Source organism: Synchiropus splendidus, chromosome 1 (genome assembly GCF_027744825.2).
Source record: "Synchiropus splendidus isolate RoL2022-P1 chromosome 1, RoL_Sspl_1.0, whole genome shotgun sequence".
In the NCBI taxonomy this organism is placed as follows: domain Eukaryota; kingdom Metazoa; phylum Chordata; class Actinopteri; order Syngnathiformes; family Callionymidae; genus Synchiropus; species Synchiropus splendidus.
The window spans coordinates 11,838,552-11,862,801 of record NC_071334.1 but is presented as its reverse complement, the minus strand read 5'-3'; the positions used below and the strand labels follow the sequence as shown (position 1 = coordinate 11,862,801).

Genomic DNA, 24,250 nt, shown 5'->3' with positions numbered 1-24,250 from the left:
AAAATCACTACTAGTCAGTACTGTTTGTTTCTTTTTTTCTGTTGCATGTGAGAAGCTGTTGAAAAAACAGAAACGTAAAAGACAAGAATTGTACCTTGAGATACAGTTTATTCAATGAAACGCTCAAAACATACACAATGACGGTGGATGAAGATAATGTTATTAAGCACACTGAGCGGTGCAGCTGCAGGCCATGTGAGCTTCTGCTGTTTCCCTCAGGTCCACGCTCGACTCGTAAATTCTGGCTGGTGGCATCACTGGGGTTGCTGAGGAAGAACAATAGAGCGATCAGTAAAACCGCGGTGAGGTGGGATCAATTTCATTCTGAACCAGTCGGAGACTTACCAGTTGCCTGGCAGTGGAAGCCAACCGTGACTGGGATGGTCTTTACAGGGAAGCACCCAGGCAGGCAGCGCAACACAGGCTCCACAGAGAAACATTTGGAATCTTGGCCATGGTGAACCATCTGCTTCTCCAGCATCACGGATTCAAGCTTCATACGGCACTCTGAGGGAGAAAACCTGTGTAAGAACATCTTTAAATTGACTGGAGAGGCCGGTGGCTTACCAGACGTGTCGCGGCAGGTCTCAGCAGGCAGAACCCAAGAGTGAGCAAAGCTGACGGGGCTTTTGGTCACACGTCCATAGGGTGTGTGGAACTCCTGCTTAATTTCACCGTCAGCTCTCCCGCAAAGTCCAGAAGTTTTCCCCTTCATCCAGTCAGAAACCTCAACCTGTATGGTTTGGTAAAAAAAAAAAAAAAATCACTTTGGTAATGGGGTTGCTCCATTACTACGGTTATCGAGGAATGACTCTTACCCCCCAGGAGTTTCTTCCAAAGTAGACCTCATGAAGTCCCAGGCTGGGTGCGATGACAGAAATGCCCTCACCACGTGGTCTGATCTGGATTCGAGCTGTAAAAAGAAAGAACAAAGTCATTTGCATTTCGTAAGTATCTTGGATCCTGAAATTGAATGATTCAAGGCACCTGTAGGATGCTGGTATGGCAGGTTGCTGATAGGGATTTCCATTCCGTTGACCTTCACTATCATGTCAGAATTCCTGGGATACAGGTCGATATCACTGAAAGAAAAGGTTTTCATCAGCATGTCTGGGAATATTTTTGCATTATTTTTCTCATTTATGCTCACATGTCGGCAACCTTGACATTGAGGTGGTGCTGTTCGACGTGGTCCTTCTTCAACAAGACCATGAACTTCATCTCCTCCGTAGAGTCCTGGGCCACAACTTGGTAACAAGACAGTGGCATCTCGTTTTTGAATTTCCTCTTGTTGAATGTGGTCAGCGTCTCTTTCTCGTAGCGGCACTCGGCTGAATGAAAGGGAAGGAAAGTTTTGACAACCGTCTGAAACAGTGTTTTTTTAGTGTCATTTGTATGGCATAACACTAAAAAGTTGTTTCATACCTGCTCCAGCTTTGGACATGATGAAGCTGATCTTTTCACTGAGGTCATCGAAAGGAACCAAGCCGGTCATGTCGTCAAGTGGCAGAGCGATGGGAAGATGCAGGTTGAGCCTGTAGAGGGTGCGCTGGAGGAGTAGGAGTTTGCACGTCATTGCTTCGGTATTTCATTAAAACAATCACGGACGTACTGTTGGTGTCTTTCCGATCAGCTCCAGAGTTTTGTCAGATGTGGCCACCAGAGTGAGCGACAGCTGCTTTTCACTGTTTAATTCCTTGCCGTGAATCCAGTCAGCCCAAATGTATTCGGGAATGTATTTTATCACCCTGTGAAAGTCACAGATATTAACTGAGCAGGACGGTAGACAGACTCAATCCTAACTTGGGGTGGAAGAACGTCCTTACATGTTGGCGTAGCGTCTCACAACAGAAGGGATCTCAGTCCAGGCCAGTCTAAGGCGAGCGGCTGGGTTTGGTCCGAGGAGACCAGTCTCAGCTATGATTATGGTGTCATATTGCTTGCACTCAGCTCCCCATGCGAATTTTGCCTGTTGAGTTGCAGGTCATTCGCATGAGCTACCATTAACCTTGATTTTCTTGTGTTGTCGCATTGTCTTACAGTGACTTTGTGCTTGCTGAGAATGATGCCATCGGCGCAGAACTTCCAGTTGTTTTCTTCAGCCAGCGCAGCCAGAATGATTTGAAGTCTTGCAGCAGGCTTGTCAAGGTAAGCAGAGATTTCGAATCCCTCGACCTTCTGATCTGCTCTCACGGCGCGGAAGATGATGGCCAGTGAAGGCTCAACTTCCTTGCCAAGGAACTTTTTCTATTTATTCCAACAGTCAAGATTAGAACCACAAAACATGGAAGTGATCTTCTTTAAACAGCAATGTCACCTTTGAGTAGATGGCTTCAAAGCTAGAGGCACTGCTTCTGCTCCTGGACATTTCTGCTGAGGTAGCTTTGGGGCGGATCATCTTTATAATGATACCACAAGAAAGGTGGTTAGCATGGCTTGTTTTGTAAAAATCAGGCTCAAAGGAAACACTGTCGCACCTGCTTCTTGTGGTGTCTGACAAACTTCTGACGGTTGTCCACTCGCTGTTAGTGGAAAACAAACATGGATAACTGAAAGTTTGACAATCCAATTCAAAATAAGTGTCAGTTAGGGCCGAACCTTGGAGATGGGCTCAATGGATGCACTGGAGCTGGAGCTGGAGCTGGAGCTAGAGGTGAAGAGAGATTCCAGACTGGACTCTGAGCTGAATTTGAAAGACTTTCTCTTCAGAGAGGATCTGCTGCTGCTGCTGCTCTTGCTGCTAACTTGACTGCTGCTGCTGCTGCTGCTACTGCTGCTCTTGCTGCCAACTCTGCTGCTGCTGCTGACGCGACTGCTGCTGCTGCTGCTGCTCTTGCTGCTTACACGACTGCTGCTACTGACGCTCACGCTGCGTCGCTTACTGAGGGGCTTGACTGGCTTGCTGCTAAGTCGAGAAGAAGAGCTAGAAGCGGAGGACTTTGAGCCAAGGCTTGAACTAGAATGGCTTGAGCTGGAAGACGAGGATGACATGGTGCTGTTCTTCAGACCAGGAGTCAGGATTTTCTTGAGCTTGGCCAGCACTGGTTTAACTGGAGGCATTGCCTCCTCCTCCTCCTCTTCCCCACTCAGATTGATCCTCTTGATCAGTTTCTCTGCTGCTTTTGCTCCAACCTGGACCTCCATCTCCAGTCGTTCAACGGCCTTGCCTTCAACTAAAGGAACAGATATGCCATTAAATATCTGTCCATGAGCAACATAAATGTTTCCTGATTTCTGATAACCTACTTGGAATCATGGACCAAGCAATGGAATTCTTTCCAATCAACCAGTTGAAAATGGTCTTCTTGGAAGCAACATTTTGTCTCTCTAATTTGAAACAGGTCTTCACTCCGACGACAGCGACTTTAGCGCAGTACTTCTTCTGAAATATCTCCCGTTTGTTCTTGATGATGGGCTCTACCACTGAGTCAATTTCTGGCTCGACCATCTCAGAGGATTTGGACTGTGGCAGTATGAATACGACTTCAAAATAATTTCCTTCATGCTGATAAAAAAGTTAACTTACCACACTTGCGGCGTTGGAAACCATACGAGATGAGATTATTTCTGCTGTCTTCACAACCTTCATTGGAATGACGGGAGTACTTTTCTCGCCCGATGGTTCCTCAAAATTCCTCACAATAGCGTTCGTCTCGATGCTGGAATGAGATGAAGAATGCAGCTATGTCCAAAATATTAACAATGATCTTTGTGTTTGGAGATTTAGATTTTCTCACTGTGCATATCCAAAGTGCTCATGTGAGCCCACAGGCAGGCCCACAATCTTAAAGTGACCCTCAGCAATGTCCAGTGTTGCCTCAATTTTTGCAGGAATGAATGAGTTGACACTTGCTCTGGACAGCACGACAGCCTGAATGATCTCTGTGTTGATGCCCATCACAGCAAAGGAGTTCATGGCAATGCTGAGGAAAGATCAAAAGTCCATTCTTTACAGTGCTTGATACTATTTATAACTCATTTTAGTCCATAAGACAATGGTGCTATACCTTGGTTTCATCTCTGTTTGAAGCTCAATGTTGGTCTTCAAAAGGTGACTGAGGCGGAAATTGTCTGGTGGACTTGGTGTAGCTTTGGCCTTGACTAAACAAGCGGATAACCACTTTGATTAAACACTGGCTTGGTGTTTCATCACCAAACAAATGTAAAGTAGATATGGTGATTCAGTATACTGTAGCGCTGAGTACAACACTGTCTCTTACATTCAACATTTGCGCCCGCGACGGCAGCAGTGTAGAGACTCAGCTCCATTGGCAGACCGGCAGCAGTTGGCAAAATACGCCTCATTTCGGTAGCCAGGACTGGCTTAATGAAGTTGAGGGAAATGCCAGAGAGCAGACTCTTCACAATGTCTCTTGCCGTATTCTCAACAGAGGGTCCAGTCGCGATCTGTTGTGGAACAATTTGCTTTGACTTTCAGGAGTCGGGAAGTTCCTTGACTGAATTGAAACTTACTGCAATTGCCTGATCCACCCAGGATTTGTCGATGTTGGCGAAAGCAACTTCCTGTCCAAATAACTTGATATAGACGGAACCCAGAGGCGGATACACAGGAAGAGACCTCCAGTCTGAGATCTGTGAAAAACCAAACCAAAGTCAAAGTCTCACTGCAAGGTTAGGTTTACCTCCTTGTGCTCTGGTTTCTTACAGCCTTAATGACGCGCTTCATTTTGGTGATCCTGTCCACGTTTTCAGTGATAGCAGAGTTCTTCAAGAAAGCCTCCTGGATTCCTTCGGTTCTCACTCCAAACTAGGAGTAGTTCCATAGTTCAGCTGTTACGCATTGTTATTTATGGAGAAAAGTATTGTGCCATGCTGTTTCTCTCCCACCTCAAGGACATCGGCAGCAGCTCCAGCGATGTAGGCGGTGGCCTTGGCGATGACAGATCTTGGCAGGATGGTGGCAGCGTCATTGATGTAGAAAGTGCTCGCAGCAGCTCCAACCATGTAGTTAGCTGTAAAAGTTATTCATGGTGTAGTCACGTTTTAGTCGAGTGAAACATCCCAGTGAAGTGTCTTACTGTTGAAGATGTCCATGTGCACGGCCTTGCTGAAACGCATACTCATTCTATCCAGCTTTGAGCTGAGGATTTTGATGGCAACATTGCAGGCGGCAGCACTGAAAAGACGTGAAAACCCCGTCAGCCGCCTAAAGTCCATGCTCTCGACCGACAAAGAGGGGGAGGGAATATTCTTACACAGACGCATGAGGAATAGTGGTGCTTCTGGTCAGGGACTTCATGTGAGAGTAGGTGAAACTTGCCACTTGCAGATTCTCCTCATTCTTCACTATATTGGCCAGAGTTGTCACTAGTCCCATGGGTGGCCTGGTCTCAAACAGCACGATGCAAGCAAGCATACGGAGCTCAGGGTGGAGAGCCTTGTCCATGTAAAGCTGAAGAGACAAATCCTGGATCTGGTGTAGGAGAGAAAGAGCATGCTTGAACCATGTGTCTGTCGTGATCTTTAACGCCAATATTGGCTTTTACCATTCTGGGTTCCTTCCTTGCAATGTTCCTCAGGGCCATGATGGCATCAGAGTGAACTCTCATGGGCAAGGATGTAGCAGCAGTGCCGTGGATGGGCAGGATCTTTGTGATTGGCTTAATGCTGGTTGGAAGACCAGCATTACCCAGAACCTTTAAGAACAGGACGATGTCCCTGGTTTCGTCTTTGGCTACGGCATCTGCAAGTTGCTCTTGGATGGGCTGCAGGAGAGGAAAGAACATCTCGCTGCAAGTTCCAGACTACGCCACATTAGATGGTGGTTGACGCTGGTACCTTGATCAGTTCAGATGGACAGACAGCCTTGTCGACGCAGTGCTTGGAAATCATTGTTCCATAGCCAAGGTAGACAATCTCACGGAGAATTTGGTTCTCAATGATTTTGTTGTTGACCAGCAGAGACTTGAGGGGGCAGGAATAAGAAATGATTTGTTGCTTCGCCTTTACATTGACACATCGATTATTGGATGGAGAGCACTCACCTCGATCTCCTTGATGGCGGCGCTGTTGGCCGTCACCAAGTGAATAGATGCGATCAAGGCTTGAGCTGTTTCAGCCATAGTCAGCTCATTGGCCAAGATCTTTTCCTTAATGAACTTCAGAGCAACTTCGTTGCCAATGGAAGGAACGGCATCGATGATCCATTTCCTGTACATGAATCAATGATGACTCATGCTGTTCCATAAGTCATTGACATCAACATTCAGATGAACATGTCACCTGTAATCAGGTTTGTGTTTGAACTGGTTCCAAATCATTTCCAGGTCCTCAAAATGAGCACTACGCAGGTACTGCACCAGCTCCATGTATTTCAAGGGGGAATCCTCGTGGACTCGTTCCTTGTTGTGAACCACCAGATGGTCCAGAATCTGCAAAATCTACAGCCGGGAGGACTTAGACAGGTCGGAAATGCTCTTGAATCGATCCTCTGATTTTACTAAGAGAAGTGGGGATACCTGGGACTGGATGTTCCGGACCCTCACCATCTGAATGGGTGTTTGAAGGAGCTCATTGGAAAACTCGTACTTCAGAGATCCACGGTGGATGTAAGCTGCATTGATGGGAATGATGGGTCCTTTAGTAATCTCAACGAATACCAAGGATTGCCTGGGAAATAATGGAAGAACCAAGTCATTAAACATGGTTTAGTTTGAACTTCTTAAATACACTCACTTGGTCTCCATCTGCGCAGCGCCGTTGACCTCGGTGAAGGGGGTGTACTGAATCAGCTCGTTGACTGTTGCCTCAAGAATCATGACCCCACTAGAAACCTCCTTCAAGATGTAGTTGTATGCAGTTGCTCCTCTCAGGGACTTGGAAACCTTTGGGGACCAGATGTGTTGTTGTTCAATATGCTGCTGGGATTGAAGGATTCAAGAATGTTCATAGCAGCTGAGTTTACCTGCTGGCACTTGGCACATGTCTGAGTGTATGCCAACCCCAGGTCCTTCACAATCCTCTCCTGACAATGGTCCAGATCCCTGGTCTTTGTCAGCAGGATGCGCTCAGCCTTTTCGTCTTCAGTGATGGCATAGAGGGTCTTGCACACTCCCTGCGCTCCAGCCTTATGAGGAAAGAGTATATCATGGGAAGACTGCTAAAACACGTTCCCTACAAACAATGACGACAAACCTCCTGCAGCTCGTAGACATTCTGGGTCTTCTTGATGTTCAGCTGAAGGACATTCAGGATGCCTCTGTAGATGTTCATCACCGTGACAGAGACTCCCGCTGGAGCATACATTTTGCCAACCACACCGTGGTCATACTCAAACTTGATGGGTGTCATGAGCTGAGATGTCAGTGCGGAAGTCAGTTTGGTAGCTTTAGTCATGGGATCCTTTGGCCACATGCCGCTGTACTCAAGGATCTCAGGTTCTACCAGCTTGAGGGCAAACAACATCTCTTATTAAAGTTGAACCATTAAAAACTGAGATTAACCAAGAAACTGGAATTTTACCTTCAGCATCAGCATGTTCTGAGATGTGGCACTGATAAGGACTTTGCTGCTGACCTTCAGGCCGGCTCTTGCCGTACTTTGCTCTGGCACCCCGCTGAGGAGTAGAGCCTCATACTTGTACGTGTATGTCTTCCCAGCAGCAAACTCTGGAGCTGGAGTTTGGATAGTGCAGCCACATGAGATACTTCATTTAAATGTTTATTAGATTGTGCCGTAATTCAAAATGAATTGTAAATTCTACCTACCAAAGTTTTGCGCGTGGACGGCTGAAAAAAAAAAGGCAAATTAAAAATGTTAGTAGTAATTCCATTAATGGTGAAATGTATTACCTATGCTAAAATATAAGATAAAAATAAAATGTAAAATAAAATAAAAATAATAATTGGAAATGTCATATACTTTGGGTTATGGCTAGTTATGTTTTGAATTTTATATTTGGTCTAAAAGTATGTCTCAAATGTGTACTGTATATTCATATGTGCCACTTTTCTTTATTTTAAAAAGGACTTTGTGCAAAGAGTCATACTCACCCACGAGGGCCAGAGACAGGGCGAGCACAACCACTCTCATGGCTGGTGGGGTTGTGACTGACCCTCGCCACACGCCAGCTTTTATAGAGAAATTTTGGGCGGAAATTGCAAGCGTCAATCACGGTTGGATAAGATATTTGGTTGGAGTTTGGGTTTTGTGTCACTGAAATTGGAAAGTCAAGTTCTCCTGACCTTCGTATCAACAGCCATGCAAATTCAAACAAGAGGTCCGCAATATTGCAATACGATTGATCGCAGGTGACTCTTGCATTACATCAGTATATGCCACAAAGCGTATTCCTTTATAAGTGCCATTTTTATTGTTTTTTTAAAAGGCATAAATATGTGTAAAATAATGTGTGATTCAGATACATGCAACCCGGAGCTAGAACCATCAAGGTTGCTTCCGATAAGCTGGATTCTATATTTGACACCAGTCAAGAGGTGTTTCTTTTTCAAGTGCATTTTTATTCCTGTTTGCCTTTATGATTATGACTGTGTCATTATTTCTGCCGACTCAAAGTTCGCTCTGGAGGACGCAAAGACTTTGGTTGTTTACTCTCTTTATTTGTTGTGGTCAGGGTGACCATGGCAGTCTAACACATTTGTTCCTGATGCTGTTTGAACTGGGTTGCCAAACCATCTCCGTCTGTGTCCTCTTGTCTGGATGGATGCTGTTGGAGATGTGTTCCCTTTTTGGATTGAACAGTTCAGCTGTTAGGAGGAAAGCTGACATTCAGTGGGTTGGTTGGGCCTTATAGGGCGATGCCTGGTCACGGCCATTTAAAAGAGAAATTTTTTATTTTATTTTGTTGACATCTGCACAACACTAATATAATAATAATAATAATATACTCATAATAATAAGTACTCATGTGCCCTTAGTTTCAACTATCTACTTTAGTGAGGAAAGAAACTGAGTTCATATCCTGATATATATACATATATATATATATATATATATATATATATATATATATATATATATATATATATATATATATATATATATATATATACACATATATATATACACACATATATATATATATCAGGATCTGAAATCAGTTTCTTTCTTCTTTCTTCTTTATATATATATATATATATATATATATATATATATATATATATATATATATATATATATAACTATATATATAACTTCATATATAAGGATCAAGTGTGATGAATTAAAGTTATTGTTTTCTGCAGTCACTGGATTTCTTTCTGTTATGCAGTATGTTTATTTTAAAGTAGTATTTTTGTATTTATTGATTTAAAAATTGTCAAAGGATCATTGATATAACATTCCCAGGTAAAAACTGAATTCATATTTTGTATGTCAGAATTAACAGAGCATTTATTTACTGGGAAATGGATCATTGGATCAAAACCATGCACCCTGTACAGTTGTTTTATGGAAAGCAGCACCACCTACATGAATCACCTTTACTGTACCTGCACTTTATGAGCAATATCCGAGGTGTCGATGCATTGCTGCTGCAGATAGAGCGACGCCATTTAAATTACCAGCATGATTTTTTGCCACGATCAGAGCCAGTCTGCGACATTTATAAGGCTCCAGATTGGGACCAAATGCTCACATTTTTCAACCCAGTTTGAAGGCAGCGCAAAGAAATTCATCCTACTGCTGCACGCACAGCCAGCATGACCAAACGGTTGGCCGAGGTCTCGGCACTGCGAAGCCTGTCTGAGACCTGTCAGTCATTGACATGTGACCTGCCCCCCGTCTGTGTGTTGAGGAAGCTGTCACTCCAATGTGCTGTGACAGGGAGGAAGGAAATATAAATCCTGGCCCTGATACTGTTCTCAGGCTAAATGGCTCATGCAAAAGTGATACTTACTTTGAGAGGGAGATATTATTATAGCTTTGTTTTGCACTGTATACTGTTCATTGATCTTTATTTAAAGTCAAGCAATAAAAATACAGATCTTTCTCCGAGCATCATGAAAATCATTGATCGAAATAATTCTGATCAAAATTTTGGACATAATCCTGCAACACTTGCTGCAGATACATTTGCAGATACATTTTTTTTCTGATCCTAAAAAACACTGATATGATCCGGAAAATGTTTTAGGAAGTAACTTCATGATTGGGTTCACCTAAAGAATATTGGTTGATGTTAAAAACGCTCATAATTCTTCATGAATGCACCTTTCTTTATTCATTCGTCACTGGAGCCATCAACCAACAGTTACGATTGAAGCAACTTCATGTTGACATTTGAATGGGTGTGACTGCATATCAAATGTCAGATTGTGTTTTCTAATCGCCTCAACAGAAGGGGTTTGGTTTAAATGCCAATCTGCTGTACTCAGGCGCTCAGATGGTCTTGTGTAAGTCAGGGTCACTGTGAGCCGGTGAGGCTGACATTTGGCAGAAAGCTGTGTAAACTCTGGACTGGTCACTGGTCCACTGCAGGTTTTATTGATATACCGTTCATACACAAGGCAATTTCAAAGTGCTTTGCTGACACAATAAATAGAAATGAAAAGAATGAAATATGAATGGGAACTAAATGAATTGCTGTGGGGCTTTTCCTGAGTAGTGTAGAATAGATGGCCTTCATTGGTAGCACAGTGGGGAAAGTCAACATATAGCATCATGGCCATTGTTATTTAGGCAGGGCACGAATGAGCTTTACTATTCAGTGTTCCGCACCTGTCTAGAGTTCCACGTTGTATAGTCCAACATATGCCCAACACTGTCCCAAATCTTTATAGTCGTGATATACATGTAGCTTTATATATGCAGACTAACTTCTCATTTTTATATTAGGTATTTCTAATTTATAGTCAATGAATGACAATCTAATAACAGAAGTTCTATAACATTTTTTTTCATATGATTAAGACAGATCTTGCTATGACTCAGTCGCCACTTCCTCCTTCCACTGCCACTCAACTGCCTGAGCTTTATTTACTGGGAGTTCCTTCAATTCAGGTGATTTGTAGTGGCAACTTCAGGCATCTTCTTTATGTTAATGTGTGGAGCCTTGAATTTTTGATATTGTACCACAAAATAAAAAAAAGTGTCCATGGGGGATTTTTTTCATGGTCCTCGGAACATAAGACCATTGCTCAAGTCTTAAATATGGGTTTCATTTCATTCTCATGGGTTTCATGCATCGGGAAGTTTATGCATCTGCCTGTTACGTAAGAAGAAGTCTTTGCAAGGACACATTGAAACAGGGGTGTCACGCTCTGTCATCTCCCATCGTTCCAAGTACTGCCCTGTTATGACCCCTTGGTCCCATTTTGAGCTGTCTCTTTTTTTTTGCATCGTATTATTCTTTGTTTTTGCTGCTGCACTCGGAGATAGTTTGATCTGATTGTGACACCTTTTTTGGTTCTTGGATCTGTTTTGTCTCTTGTGAATCTGTGTTGGGTTATACTGATATTGTGGTTTCATTTTATTTAACACCTGAAAAGGGTCGCTTTCAGTTGTGTTGTTCAGTTGTTTGTTTGCTGCTGCAGCCAGGAAGCCCAGATTTGTATGAGTCAGGGTATTTTCTGTCTGTTTTATTTTGCTTGTGTGCGTGAACTTTTAAGACTCATTTTGTAAAATTATTTTTGCTGATAATTGGTGCCAAGTGTGGCCTTTTCTTTTGAATAAATTGAGAAACTTGGGCTGTCTTTATTTGGATTGAATTGTGTGAAGCATTGAGACTGGAACGGGGGCATGTGCCACACCTCCTAGACTTAAAACCCAAACCCCTAATACCCAAACACGCATTATAGAAGTTCACAATTTTGATGCGCTAAGGTGTTGATCCTGAGAATGATAGCTACCATGGGAAGAAAATAAAAGGACTTTAGAGCCTGATATTGTAAGAATGATATCAAGCAACCACGTTTTAGTCGACAGACTTTTATTTGAATTTACACTTGAATTTACAGACTTATTTCTCCAGGACAAAAAAAGTGATGTCCGTATTCAAGAACACTGAGCATTGCAGCGACAGGCCAGATGAGCGTCTGTGGTTTCACTGACGTCAACACTCTTTTCGTAAATGCTGCTGAGGCTGTCGGAGTTCACAGTAGCATCTGGAACAAAACAGAAGAGCGGGACTTTAGACATGATTTGGTCAGTCAAAGGTGCAACTTGTCCGTTTTTATTTACCGGAGGGCATGCAGTGGTAGCCGACGGTGACTGGGGTGGTTCTCACTGGCATGCAGCCTGGCAGACAGCGCATTACAGGCTCAACTGAGTAGCAGGTGGACTGCTGTCCGTGCAGGAGGAATGGCTTTGTCATCTTCACGGACTCGAGCTTCATCAGGCACTCTGGAAGAGAGTTGAAAAAAATATTGGAAGGGCATTGTGATAAATTGCGCCAATGGTTTGTCTCTACCTGAAGAGTCACGGCAGGTCTCAGATGGCACAACCCAGGAATGAGCAAAGCTGACTGCATTCTTGGTAATGCGTTCATTGGGTGTACGGTACTCTTGTTTGATTTCACCATCAGCTTTGCCGCAAAGTCCGCAAGTTTGTCCCCTCATCCAGTCAACAACTTTAACCTGAAGCATTGACAAAGCAGACACTCAGCTTAAGTTCTGAGAAGAGATGCACTTCATTGTTATTACCTTCTGTTTATTCGGGTCGAAGTAAACCTCCTGAATTCCGTGGCTGGGAGCGAAGAGGGCAATGCCATCGCCTCTGGCTCTGATCTGGATTTTACCTACGAGCGGAAAGCAAAGTCAAAACACTGTTTTGATAAATAAAAGATAATATAAGACCTGTGTGATGCTGGTATGGCAGGTTGCTGACAGGGATTTCCATTCCGTTGACCTTAACGTTGGACACGCCCCTCTTAGAATACAGTTCGACGTCACTGTTGGGCAAGAAAGTTTACGACTTAGGATTTCATTCTATCTGGCTATTGATGAAATATCTTACATGTCTGCAATCTTGACTTCAAGGCCATTGTGTTCTTGTGCATGGTCTCTCCTCAGGAGGACCAGGAATTTCAGTTCCCTCGTGCAGTCCTGAGCCAAAACTTGGTAGCAAGAGTGTGGCATCTCGTTCTTGTATTTCCTCTTGTTGAATGTTTTCAGGGTGTCCTTGACCAGACTGCACTCAGCTGTGCAACAGAGAAAGATTCGGTTGAGCGATGCATCCAAATGATTCCCCCAAAGCAGGGTCTTTACTGCTCTTCACCTGCGTGTGCTTTGCTAACTAAGTAGGAGATCCTGCCAACCCAGCTGCTCTGGTATGGTTCCACCTCAGCAGCAGTCACTCCAAATGGCAGAGAGATGGGGAGAGCCACGTCACGTTTATAGATGGTCCTCTGTTATGATGACGCGTTAGTCACCGGGAGCAGTTATCTCGAACTGCATATGGGAAAAACGTTACCTTTGGTGTCTTCAGTACAACATTCAGTGATTTCTCCGACACAACTGCCACCGTCAGTTTGATTTCCTTACGCATGTTCTTGGCCTTTGATGAGATGACTCCAGTTTTTAGGACAATGTCGGAAAGGTACTCGGAATACCTGGTCAAAATTTCACAGTGTCATATCGAGCAGCGTATTTTGAGTAATACTGCACATTCTTGAAGTAGTTAGTCATCATTTTCAAGTGTTTTTTCTGATGTATGAAACTTTTGTCTTTACTGCTTAGCGTAGCGTTTCAAGGCACTGGGAAGGTTGTCCCACGTCAGTTTCAAACGCAGCGCTGGCTCGTGGTCGACCACACCGGTTTCAGCAATGAGCTCTGTGTCATATTGTTTGCATTCAAGACCCCATGCAAGGGTGGCCTAAACAAATCAGGAAAGCTTCATTTAGGAAAGGCATTACCATGTGGATGGCAAACACTTACCATCAGCTTGTGCTTACTCAGCATTACGCCATCAGCACACATTCTCCAGCGGTCTTCTTCTGCAAGATTGGCCAATATGAGCTGCACTCTGGATGTCTGTCTGTCAAAGTAAGCTGCAAGCTGGTATCCTAGATCCTTTTGGTGGACCCTCATGGCACGCACAATGACGGTCATAACAGGAGTCAGGGCAGAGGCGAGATACTTGGCCTGAAAGTGCCAGTCATTCCAACATCAGTGACCGCAGTTCTTTGACAGATTATGGAAATGACATAAGCACTACCTTATTGTAGATCTCTTCGAAGCTGCGGGCACTGCTTTTGCTGTTGAGTCGGGAATGCTGGGTGCGACATGGAAGGATTATCCATCTTTATTAAGCTGCACTCTACTTTTTTGTACAACGGTAAATACCTTGTGGACGTGGCTCTTGATGAATGTCATCTCAAACTGCTCCTGCTGCAAGAGAGAAGGTTGATTTTGCAATGAGGACGTACTAATCTGGTCAAGCTTCTGATCTTTCTTCTGATTAACAATCCCTCACCTATGGTCGCGAGCTAAGGGTATAGTACTTGTCCTTAGGGAGGTAGCTGGACTCTACCTTAACATCTAAACAAAAAGCTAGAATAGTCTGACAGTAAGACTCATCCCACACCTTATTCAGATGTGTGAAGATGGTATGGCATGGAGTTAGGATGCCCTCTGGATGCCTGCCCCACAAAGGGATAAGGACATACTTCCCGGAAGAACTGGTGAAAGACTGTGACTCTTTGTTTGGCCTACTGCGCCATTACCGCTGCAGTGGATTACTCCGAGTGTCTCTTTTTTCCTCACCTTTGAAAGGGCACTGGAGAGAGATGAGCTGCTGCTGGAAGAGCGACTGCTGGACCTGAGAGAGTCGCTGCTCCTGGACTTGAGAGATGAACGACTGCTTGAGGATTTGGAGAGTAGGCTGGAGCTGCTCACACTTTTCTTGACCGGGGATTTACTGTCAACTCTTTTGCTCTTGGGGCGAGAGGAAGCACTAGAGGATGACTTGGATGAGGAAGAGACTCTTGAGCTGCTAGAAGCGGACATGCTGGAGCTGGAGGAAGTGACGTTCAACCCGGGTATCAGGATTTTCTTCAGTTTCATCAGGACATTCTTATCCTCAACAATGTCTTCCTCACTCATCTTTATCACTTTCACTATCTTTTCTCCTGCTTTTTCTCCCAACTGAACTTCAATCTCAATCCTCTCAATGGCAGGTCCGGCTTCTGAAAGAGGAATCAGGGTGATTCTACCTATAATCGCCTACCATGAACGAGACCAAAGATACTTGCCTGGAATGACTTCAAAAAGAAGGCTGTGTTTCCCGACCACAAAGTACAGTGGGCTGTGTCTGATGAAGGCAGCATTATGAGATTCGATGTCTGCGCAGGCCTTCAATCCAAACGTTTCAAATATGGCACACATCTTTTTCTCAAGACACGTGCTGTGTTCTCGCCGGTTTTTAAATTCAACTGACACATCACCCACGATGATTTCTGATGAGGATGTCTGCGTCAACCAAAAATGTAGTCAATGTTTTAAGCATAAATAATTAAGCATAAAGCAAATGTGACCACTCACCACTCCACCTGACATCTTTGAGAATTTGGAAGACACTTGTGCGGCTACTTCGCTTGGAACCATTGGTGTTATTATTGCAGTGCCGAGGTCTTCCACATTTCTTGCAATAGCAAACGTGTCAACCCTGTTTTAACAGAACATACTATCACTCAACTTGAAAACTAAATGATGCGCTGTATGCTGGTGAAAGTTCAAATACTTACAGTGCGGATGCAAGTTTATCAACGCCCTGAATTGGCAGAAACGCAAACTTAAAGTTGCCCTTAATCATGTCGAATCTTGCTTCAATCTTTGCAGGAATGTGTGAGTAAACTCTGGCCCTTGACATCAGAGAGGCCTGGAACCAAGCGGTGTTGATGCCCATGACAGCGTAGGTGTGCATGGAAACACTGAAGAATAAGAAAGCATTTACTCAAAGTGGGTTTCAGAGGTTTTATGTTCGGTCAGATCACACTGCAGTGTGTACCTTGGAGAAATTGCAGCCATGATGCTGATGTCAGACTTAAGGAGTTGAGACGCATGGAAGTCCTCTGATGGACGTGGCGTTATACCAGTTTGAACTGTGAGATAACATTTCAATGAAGTGTAAGTAATTACATCCGTTTACTTGGCCGCTGTTAATAGTCAACGTACGTTCTACGGATGCAGATGCCACAGCAGCGGTGTAAAAACTGAGCTCCATGGGCAGACCAACAGACGTGGGGAAAATACGACGCACCTCAGCGACAAGCATCGGCTTCACATAATGTGCGCTAATGCCAGCCAGCAAAGTGTCCAAAACCTCCCTTCCGTAGGCGCGAATGGCAGGTCCATCAGCCAGCTGTGCATGACAGCCACATCAGTGCTGCGAACGCTCAATAATAAGAAATATATACAAGAGGAGAACACCATACCGCAATGATGTGATCAACGACAGCCTTGTCGATGTTGGCAAATGCAATTTCTTGTCCAAAGAACTTCACATAAACGGAGGCCAGTGGTAGCCTTGATGGAGAAGACCGCCATTCAGAGAGCTGCATTCAATAAAAGAGAGTGGTTTGTAATGCACGTTTATGCATGTTCATGTATAAAAAATGTACTTACGGCCTTCAAAACACGTTTCATTTTGGCAATCCTTTCGGTGCTTTCTGGAGCGTCCTCGATTTTCATAAGCGCCTCCTGCACTCCCTCAGTTCTCACTCCAAACTGAAAGACCAATCAAGATGTTGTCCATCACCGCCTCTTTTATGTCTTCATTTTAATTTATCGTACCTCAAAAATGTCAGCATATGCCCCTGCCAGGTAGGTGCGTGCTTTGGCTACCACTGCTTTCGGCATGACAGTAGCAGCGTCGTTCATGTAGAAGGCACTGGCAGCAGCACCCATCATGTAGGGATCTGCAAGAAAAACCGTGAAGGTTGGTTGGTCATGGTTGCACTTAAGTATTAGAGAAATGTATTTCTTTTTCTTACTCAGGTAGGCGTCCAGATAAAGTGCTCTACTGAAGCGATAGCTCAGTCTGTCAAACTTGGGGCTGAGGATCTTCACAGCGACGTTGCAGGCACTAGCACTACAAAAGAGTGTTAGAAGGAATGACATTTTGTTTATGCTATTGATCCAACAACAGAGTCCTTACACTGATTTGTAGTCTGGTGCGGTGTTTCTTGTCATAGCCTTCATGTAAGAGTAGACAAAGCTTGCCACCTGAAGGTTGGGTTCCATCAACAGCGTATTGGCAAGAGTGGTCACCAGTCCCATGGGGAGTTTGGTTTCAAACAACACAATAGCCGAAACCATACGGAGCTCTGGATGCAAAGCCTTGTCCATGAAAAGCTGAACAGCCAGTTCCTGGACCTAAGACATTCAAAGGGAGAGCAGTTAGTAACATGCAAATCTCTGTGTCGACTGAACGTTACCATTTTGGGATCTTTCTTTGCAATATTCCTCATGGCGAGAACGGCATCAAAGTGAACTCTGTGTGGGAACGAAGATGCTGCACTTCCAAAACCAGGCAGGAGCTTCATGATTGGCTTGAGACTGGAGGCATGCCCTGCATTACCCAGGACTTTGAGAGCAAGGATAAGCTCTTCGAAATCGACTCTGGCAACAGCTTCAGCCGCGATTTCGTGAATGGGCTGCACACGGAAAATGGTTCAGTTTTACCTCTAAGTTAAAAAAAAGGAAGGAAAATGCTTTCACCATACATACTCTCAGTAGGTCGACGGGACAAGCCGGGTTTTCTGCACAGTATTTGAAGACAAGGGTTCCATAGCCGAGCATGACGATCTCTCGCAGGACAGGGTTTCTTTTAACGTTGTTGTTCAAGGCCAAAGCCTGCAGTAAAGAGCATTTAGCACAATGATTTGCATCGCAGGGGTGTCTTCAGTTCCCCAGACTCTGACCTCAGCAAGCTTGATAGCCTCCAGGTCGGCGGTCACAGTGTGAATGCACGCGATCAGTGCCTGAGCGGTTTCAGCCATAGTCAATTCTTGACCCAGGAACTTCTCCTTGATGAACCTCAGGGCATCATGAGTACCAATAGCTGGGATGGCATTCAGGATCCAGTACCTGAGGGTGACAGTACTTTCTAGTGTCTGTGAATTTGACGTGTTTTATTTGTTGACCGACCTGTGGTCAGGTTTAGTTTTGAATTGAGTCCAGAGGGCCTCGATGCTGTCAAATCCAGAAACGCGCAGCAGTTGGATGAGCTCAATGAACTTGAGTGGTGCGTCATCATGGACTCTGGCTGTGTTGAAGGTCACCAGGTGGTTGAGAACCTCAATAAGCTGTTAAATGCAATAGGTATATTAGGAATTGGAATGTGTTTCTGTTTTAAATATGGCTACCGAGATTAGATACCTGAGCTTCAGGATGAGTGATTTTTAGAAGCTGGATGGGGGTCTGGAGGAGTTCGGCGCCAAACTCATACTGCAGGGATCCACGTGGGACATAGTCAGCTCCGATGGGCACTGGGATTTTTCCAATCTCCAGGAATTTCAAGATTTGCCTGCAGGGAAATGTTGGTGTTACATTGCTTTTCTTTCACTTCATTTCACATTCAAAGCACATACTTGGCCTCCATTTGGGCAGCACCGTTCATGATGTTGAAGGGAGAGAACTGGATGAGTTCTGTTGAGGTTGCTTCCAAGATCATATATCCCGTGGCTGTGGGCTTCATGGTGTAGTCGTAGGCAGCCGTTCCCTTCATAGCGTGCTCCCCCTGTGGAGCAGTTTCATTTCATGTTGAGGTGTTTGACTGAATGGACTGAGGAGCCACTTACACCCTGGCACTCGATGCATCTCTCTGTGTAAGCCAAGCCGATGTCTTTGATAATCCTCTCCTGGCAGTGGTTCAAGTCCTTGGTCTTGGTCAGATAGATGCGTTCCTCCTTGACATCCTCATAAATGATGTAGTGGGTCTTACACACGCCCTGTGCCCCAGGCTGCGGAAGGAGATGAGGAATGAGTTAGTTCAGCATTGTGGTTCATTTTGCAGGAGATGACAATACCTCCTGCAGCTCATAGACGTTCTGGGTCTTCTTGATGTTCAGCTGGAGGACGTTGAGGATTCCCCTGTAGATGTTGAGGACAGTGGCAGAGACACCCACGGGTGCAAAGACCTTTCCCACAACGCCGTGAGCGTACTCAAACTTGACTGGTGTCAAGAGCTGAGTAGCCAGGGCTGCGGTCAGTTTGGTGGCAGGGACGAATGGATCTTTGGGCCAGATACCGCTGTACTCAAAGATTTCAGGCTCCATAATCTGCAAGACAAAAGTATTATTGCATGTGTTTCTGTGGACATGTAATTCAAACTAAAAATCCATTTGCTATTTACCCGCAGTATGTAGATCTCAGGGGTCTCAGCCAAGATGAAGACTTTGCTCTTTATTTGGACCCCGGCCCGGGCCAGACCCTCCTCCGGCAGGCCACCCAGGAGGAACGCTTCATACTGGTAGATGTAAGTGTCCCCAGCAGCAAACTCGGGCGCTGCAGTAACACAGTCGTTCAGGCAGGCAAGTGAAGCTTCAGTGGATGGAAAATTGAGACTTACCAAAATGGACCTGGTGAGCAGCTGAAAAAAAAAAATCACAAAGTCATGAGTTCCATCTGAAATAAAATTAGAGCTTTAGAATACAGTTAGGAGAAATGCTCACCCGCAAGGGCCACAACCAGAGCAAGGACAAACACTCTCATGGCTGGTGGCTGTGATCGATTGCCATCAGAAGAGTCCTTATAAAGGTAGATCTGCCCGAGGCATGTGCCACTTGGCGAATGATTAACCAAACCTCCTCACAATTGTTGATTGTAGCGAGTGCAGGGCTGAGGAAGATAGAACTTGAATTAATTGTGCTTGCATTTTAAATGATTCACATCCTACTGTCATGTGAGCCCACTGGATATAATAATAGTAAATGAAAACACCTTATCTTATTTAGCTCTGTTCAGAACGCTGTTCCCAAAGTGCATTTATTGGCTTAATGGGAACAGAAACAGACATTTACAGGCGTCCAGATGGACGAGTGAAGATGATTAGGTTGGTTGTATTTTTAACTTTCGGTTCTGTTTTTGTTAAGCTGAGGAGTCAGATAAGATGCCTGGATTCCAAGCTACATGCTTTTCGAACCTCTTATTGGTAGGTAAAACTTTTGCGATCTACATGGCAGTGGACAGAAAAGTTATGGATGATTTGGTCTACAACAGAACCTTGTGTTACGCCGCAGGTCAGTGACAATAGATATAATAAAAAAAAAAATACAGCATTGATTTCAAGCTGGAAAAAAAAAACACATTGACACTACGGTTTTTTTTGGGGGGTGCCATGGTATTTACTTGATCTATTCAAATCATATCTTGACCCTCAATATGTTCAAGTAGCGTGTTGAGAAGTGTTTTTCTGGTATTCAGGGTGAAGGGTGCTGCATCTGGCTCCTGCTGGTGCACGAAAACAGCCTTGGGGAAATCGCAAACAACTTTCACTGTTTGAATTACATGTCACTTTGCTCTGCCCTCAAATCTTTCTTGCTAGGGCATTGCACAACAAATTTACTTTAGGATGCCAATAACCTGTGAAAAGATTAGATTTCGTTCCTCTACAACAATATTTATAGAATGCTTGTTCTACAATTCCAAATCTATCATCAAATATCATTTTTTAATATATATATTTACAATCAATTAGTCAACAATTAGTTTTATCAACTTAAACAAAACTATCAGAGAAAATAATATTATTTATTTATTTGTAATTATTTTATAGCTAACATTTTTCTTATTTGAATATAAACTATGGAAAAATCATGTCACAGGATTACTTGCAGATATTTCTCTGATATCCTTTGACATAACTTTAATTCTTTTTAAAAGTATATAATAATAAAATGATGATAGAATAAAATGAAGATGTGTGATTTAAATTTGCTTAAATCGTCACCGTCGGTAGACAAACTTTACATTTCACTATTTGTGTAAGACATTTTTTGTTATGTAACTCCACTGTTTGGTAATGAACCACACTCCTATGATTCTCCTAACTTTGGTGGCCTCAGAATAGATTAAGCGCAATGGACAAGCAACTCTGTCCTAATTCTAGTTCCCAAATGATGTTGTGGTTAATATAAGGACCTCCGAAGTTCACAAAAAAAGAAGTTCAGAGGAATTTTTCTACTAGCATATAAATTTGGTTGTATATATATATATATACATATGTGTGTGTCATGTATGTCATGTGTCTCGTGCACATTTTATTGAAATGTATATATATATTGAATAATATATGCTTTTTAGTTGGAAGTCTAATGAAACAATAAAGTTTAAATAAAGTTAAATATATTATTTCTTATTAAGATGTATGCTCATATATTCTTAGAAATGATGATATTTTCTATCCGTATGTAATAATACAAGAGACCTATGAAGATTTGGTATCAATTGTCTCATTAATGATCAAATGAAGACGACACTCCTTTAATCGATTAAAGGGTGTAGACGTGCATGAAATGTCTCCCGGGATTAATCGAGGTTTTCTCATTGTGATTCTGATAGTAATCTTATTACGGGTGTTGTGAGACGGTTTGTCCCTCGTCGGTCACCGTACTGCACTCAAACTCGAGTGACGGCTCAGATTATTCTCACAAGATTAAGAAAGTTTGCGGCTCAAGATGTCGCCGTTTGTTCTTCTGATGTTGTCGTGGATGATGGTGGCCGTGCGGGCAGGCGATTGTCCCTGTGAGTCACCACAACTGTGCCAACAGATTCGAGCGGAAAGGGAGTTTGAGGTACTGACGTCAACGCTGTTTCTTCTGGTTTCTTCTCTTGTCTCGTGACTCAAAACTAACTTCTCATGCTTATTGTAATTCACGTTTTCTATCAACGCACAGATTTGTCTTGAATGAATTAACATTTATTCTGCCTTAAATGTATCAACAATTATTGTCTGCGACACAGACATAAACAGCTTTTCCATTTTCCCATGCACCTATGAAATCGATACAACACTTTGAATATAGGTAGAATTTATTGCTGCAAAATAAACAAGGATTTAATTTACTTAAATATTTAATACGTGATATAAGTATGTTTTGCATAACAAAAAAACTAAGATCTGTCGTAATTAGAAAGTGAAACCAAATATTCATATAATATTTTTAGACATCAATAAATTTAATATATATTTTGACCTTGCTCTTGCTAAAACTTTAGAGGAATACAATTTATTTATTTAGTTATTTATTATTTTATGTGCTACTTGAAACAAAAATTTCCTGAACTTCCTCATTGCTGACTCCTCACCTTCCTCTTTGAAACCGGTTTATAGTTACGCACCATTAAATCACTCTCACCTCAGTGCTCCATATTGACATGTGTTCAGGTGTTTGTATTCGACGTTGGTAAAAAGACATGGAAGTGGTACGACTGGGACCTGGTGACCACGGTGGCCATGTTTGGGGAATATGATGCGGAACTCATGTGCTATGCTCACTCCAAAGGAGCACGTGTTGTCCTTAAAGGTAAGGATCAAATGAATGACGAAAGGTCGGTCGACCCTCCAACACATCTGGCTACCAATATATTATCAGAAGAATAAAGACTGCAAGTGAGAACACACACTTTATTTATTAAATCAACAGCGACAGGGCACTTGTAGCTAGCAGTACAGGACGTCTGTATTGTTGCTGAAGACAAACATCAATGGCCGTCCCTGTCTTCTCAAAGGTGACGTTCCCCTCTCCAACATGGTGGACCCTGGCAACAGAACCGCCTGGATAACTGAGAAGCTCAACTTGGCCAAGAGTCAGTTTATGGACGGGATCAACATCGATATCGAACAAGCGGTGGATGAAAACTCACCCGAGTATTTCGCCTTAAACAGCTTGGTGAAAGAGACGACGGAGATGTTTCACCAGGAGATTCCCGGCTCGCAGGTGGAGATTAGACTTTTCGTTTGCGCCTAGCGAGAAGTGGCATCTCATTTTACCTGTTCCTGTTCTCCAGGTGTCATTCGATGTCGCCTGGTCGCCCAAATGCATCGACAAACGCTGCTATGACTACGTCACCATCGCCGAGTCGTGTGACCTGGTGTTTGTCATGTCGTACGACGAGCAGAGCCAGATCACAGGCGACTGCATCGCCATGGCAAACGCTCCCATAGCTCAGACAACTGAGGGTTGGTGACCTGGTCATGAGCCCTGCCCATCCTCAGTGACCCCTCTGTGGCTTACACTTTCATGTCTTACCAGCTTACGACCTGTATCTGAACCTGAGTGTGGATCGGAACAAGCTGCTGGTGGGTGTTCCCTGGTACGGCTATGACTATCCCTGCATCAACTTCTCACTGGTGAGGTGTCTCTCTTTCTAATCCACTATTGGTTATTAGATCTGCTGTAATATATCACGATTATTGTTGTTGTTGTCGTATACGGTATGTACATCTATAGAGGGCTTTACTATAATTATTATTGTTACAACTTCTATAGTTCTATGTCGGTGACGGTACTTGAGGTGAGTCCCTGTTTTGTTTTGTTTTTTTAAACGGAGCTGTCTGTTGCGTTGATCCTCAATCCTCTAACTACAGTTCAGTAACTTCAGTTTTAGTCACCTCGACAGTTTTAATTTTTTTGTCTATAGCGGCATTTTCGAATCCCCCTTTTGCCTCAAGTAATAAGTATTATGCAATCTCAGGAGGGCGTCTGCACTATTCCAAAAGTCCCGTTCCGTGGCGCCCCCTGCAGTGATGCAGCGGGGAAGCAGAAACCCTACAGCTGGATCGTGAAGCAGATCAACAGCTCCATCTCTGGCCGCCTGTGGGATGACAACCAGAAGGCTCCCTACTTCAATTACAAGGTGGGCGATTTCTGCTCCCTGACTCTTACTGTGTTTGTGGAGTTCTTGAATATAAAAGCAGAGAAGTCAGCAGAAGATGTTCTGACTGACACGTTTGTCCACATGACTCAGGATCCAACGGGACAGATCCACCAGGTCTGGTACGACGACCCTGAGAGTCTTTGTCTGAAGGCAAACTTGGTGAAGCTGAAAGGTCTGAGAGGCATCGGCATGTGGAACGGCAACATCCTGGACTACAGTGACGACCCGGTGGCCAGGCAACAGACTGCGATGATGTGGAAGGCGCTTCTGGGATGCTAGACTTCCTCCCTTCACACCTACTTGTTTGGTCAACACACGCCGCTTTGTTCTGCGCTGCACTGGCCGCTGCTATTCAGTGTAGCCATTGACATTCCACTGATTCTCCGCGGAGCAGAGCCCTACACTGAGGGCATTTTCCATAAATACATAAAAATAAAAGGTTTATCCCGACT

The 24,250-nt window shown here is 43.7% G+C and overlaps 3 protein-coding genes across 3 annotated transcripts; 1 reads left to right on the top strand and 2 right to left on the bottom strand.

The window, feature by feature from the left end:
* Positions 1-162: 162 nt before the first annotated feature.
* Positions 163-8,052, bottom strand: LOC128753950 (vitellogenin-like). Its single transcript, XM_053856235.1, is given in 29 exon segments — positions 163-266; positions 346-507; positions 568-727; positions 813-913; positions 988-1,082; positions 1,151-1,331; positions 1,426-1,549; positions 1,613-1,748; positions 1,827-1,969; positions 2,041-2,247; positions 2,318-2,398; positions 2,478-2,522; positions 2,599-3,173; positions 3,247-3,659; positions 3,738-3,923; positions 4,008-4,101; positions 4,221-4,593; positions 4,667-4,768; positions 4,849-4,973; positions 5,040-5,137; positions 5,217-5,434; positions 5,508-5,726; positions 5,800-5,925; positions 6,006-6,630; positions 6,697-6,845; positions 6,926-7,087; positions 7,156-7,407; positions 7,483-7,634; positions 8,013-8,052. Coding segments are annotated over 29 exon segments (5,448 nt in total).
* A 3,877-nt stretch (positions 8,053-11,929) lies between these two features.
* Positions 11,930-22,384, bottom strand: LOC128754267 (vitellogenin-2-like). The gene is made up of 35 exons (XM_053856765.1): positions 22,277-22,384; positions 19,592-19,757; positions 19,489-19,509; positions 19,273-19,424; positions 18,947-19,198; positions 18,719-18,880; positions 18,509-18,657; positions 18,297-18,444; positions 18,066-18,223; positions 17,840-18,005; positions 17,646-17,771; positions 17,354-17,572; positions 17,074-17,291; positions 16,910-17,007; positions 16,710-16,834; positions 16,542-16,643; positions 16,352-16,471; positions 16,092-16,278; positions 15,925-16,018; positions 15,662-15,847; positions 15,459-15,582; positions 15,170-15,386; positions 14,682-15,103; positions 14,262-14,306; positions 14,134-14,190; positions 13,854-14,060; positions 13,649-13,791; positions 13,390-13,528; positions 13,195-13,324; positions 12,934-13,117; positions 12,774-12,868; positions 12,621-12,715; positions 12,389-12,554; positions 12,160-12,321; positions 11,930-12,083 (listed from the first exon to the last, which is right to left on the bottom strand). The coding sequence occupies exons 2-35, from the start codon at positions 19,629-19,631 to the stop codon at positions 11,974-11,976; spliced, it is 5,019 nt and encodes a 1,672-aa protein (XP_053712740.1). The 5' UTR covers positions 19,632-19,757; positions 22,277-22,384; the 3' UTR covers positions 11,930-11,973.
* Positions 21,469-24,249, top strand: ctbs (chitobiase, di-N-acetyl-). Its single transcript, XM_053856789.1, has 7 exons — positions 21,469-21,712; positions 22,306-22,444; positions 22,650-22,858; positions 22,929-23,100; positions 23,174-23,271; positions 23,616-23,777; positions 23,889-24,249. Exons 1-7 carry the CDS (start codon positions 21,596-21,598, stop codon positions 24,075-24,077), a joined length of 1,086 nt encoding a protein of 361 aa, XP_053712764.1. The 5' UTR covers positions 21,469-21,595; the 3' UTR covers positions 24,078-24,249.
* Position 24,250: the final 1 nt, after the last annotated feature.

What these genes read in the sequence shown, in the direction of transcription:
- LOC128754267 (XM_053856765.1), bottom strand. Translation starts at nt 19,631, where the DNA reads ATGAGAGTGTTTGTCCTTGCTCTGGTTGTGGCCCTTGCGG. An exon ending in TCACTCATCCTGAAGCTCAG is followed by an intron (nt 18,224 to 18,296) that starts GTATCTAATCTC and finishes TGCATTTAACAG; the next exon opens with CTTATTGAGGTTCTCAACCA. An exon ending in CTACCACTGCATGCCCTCCG is followed by an intron (nt 12,084 to 12,159) that starts GTAAATAAAAAC and finishes GTTTTGTTCCAG; the next exon opens with ATGCTACTGTGAACTCCGAC.
- ctbs (XM_053856789.1), top strand. Translation starts at nt 21,596, where the DNA reads ATGTCGCCGTTTGTTCTTCTGATGTTGTCGTGGATGATGGTGGCCGTG. An exon ending in CATAGCTCAGACAACTGAGG is followed by an intron (nt 23,101 to 23,173) that starts GTTGGTGACCTG and finishes ATGTCTTACCAG; the next exon opens with CTTACGACCTGTATCTGAAC. An exon ending in CTCCCTACTTCAATTACAAG is followed by an intron (nt 23,778 to 23,888) that starts GTGGGCGATTTC and finishes CACATGACTCAG; the next exon opens with GATCCAACGGGACAGATCCA.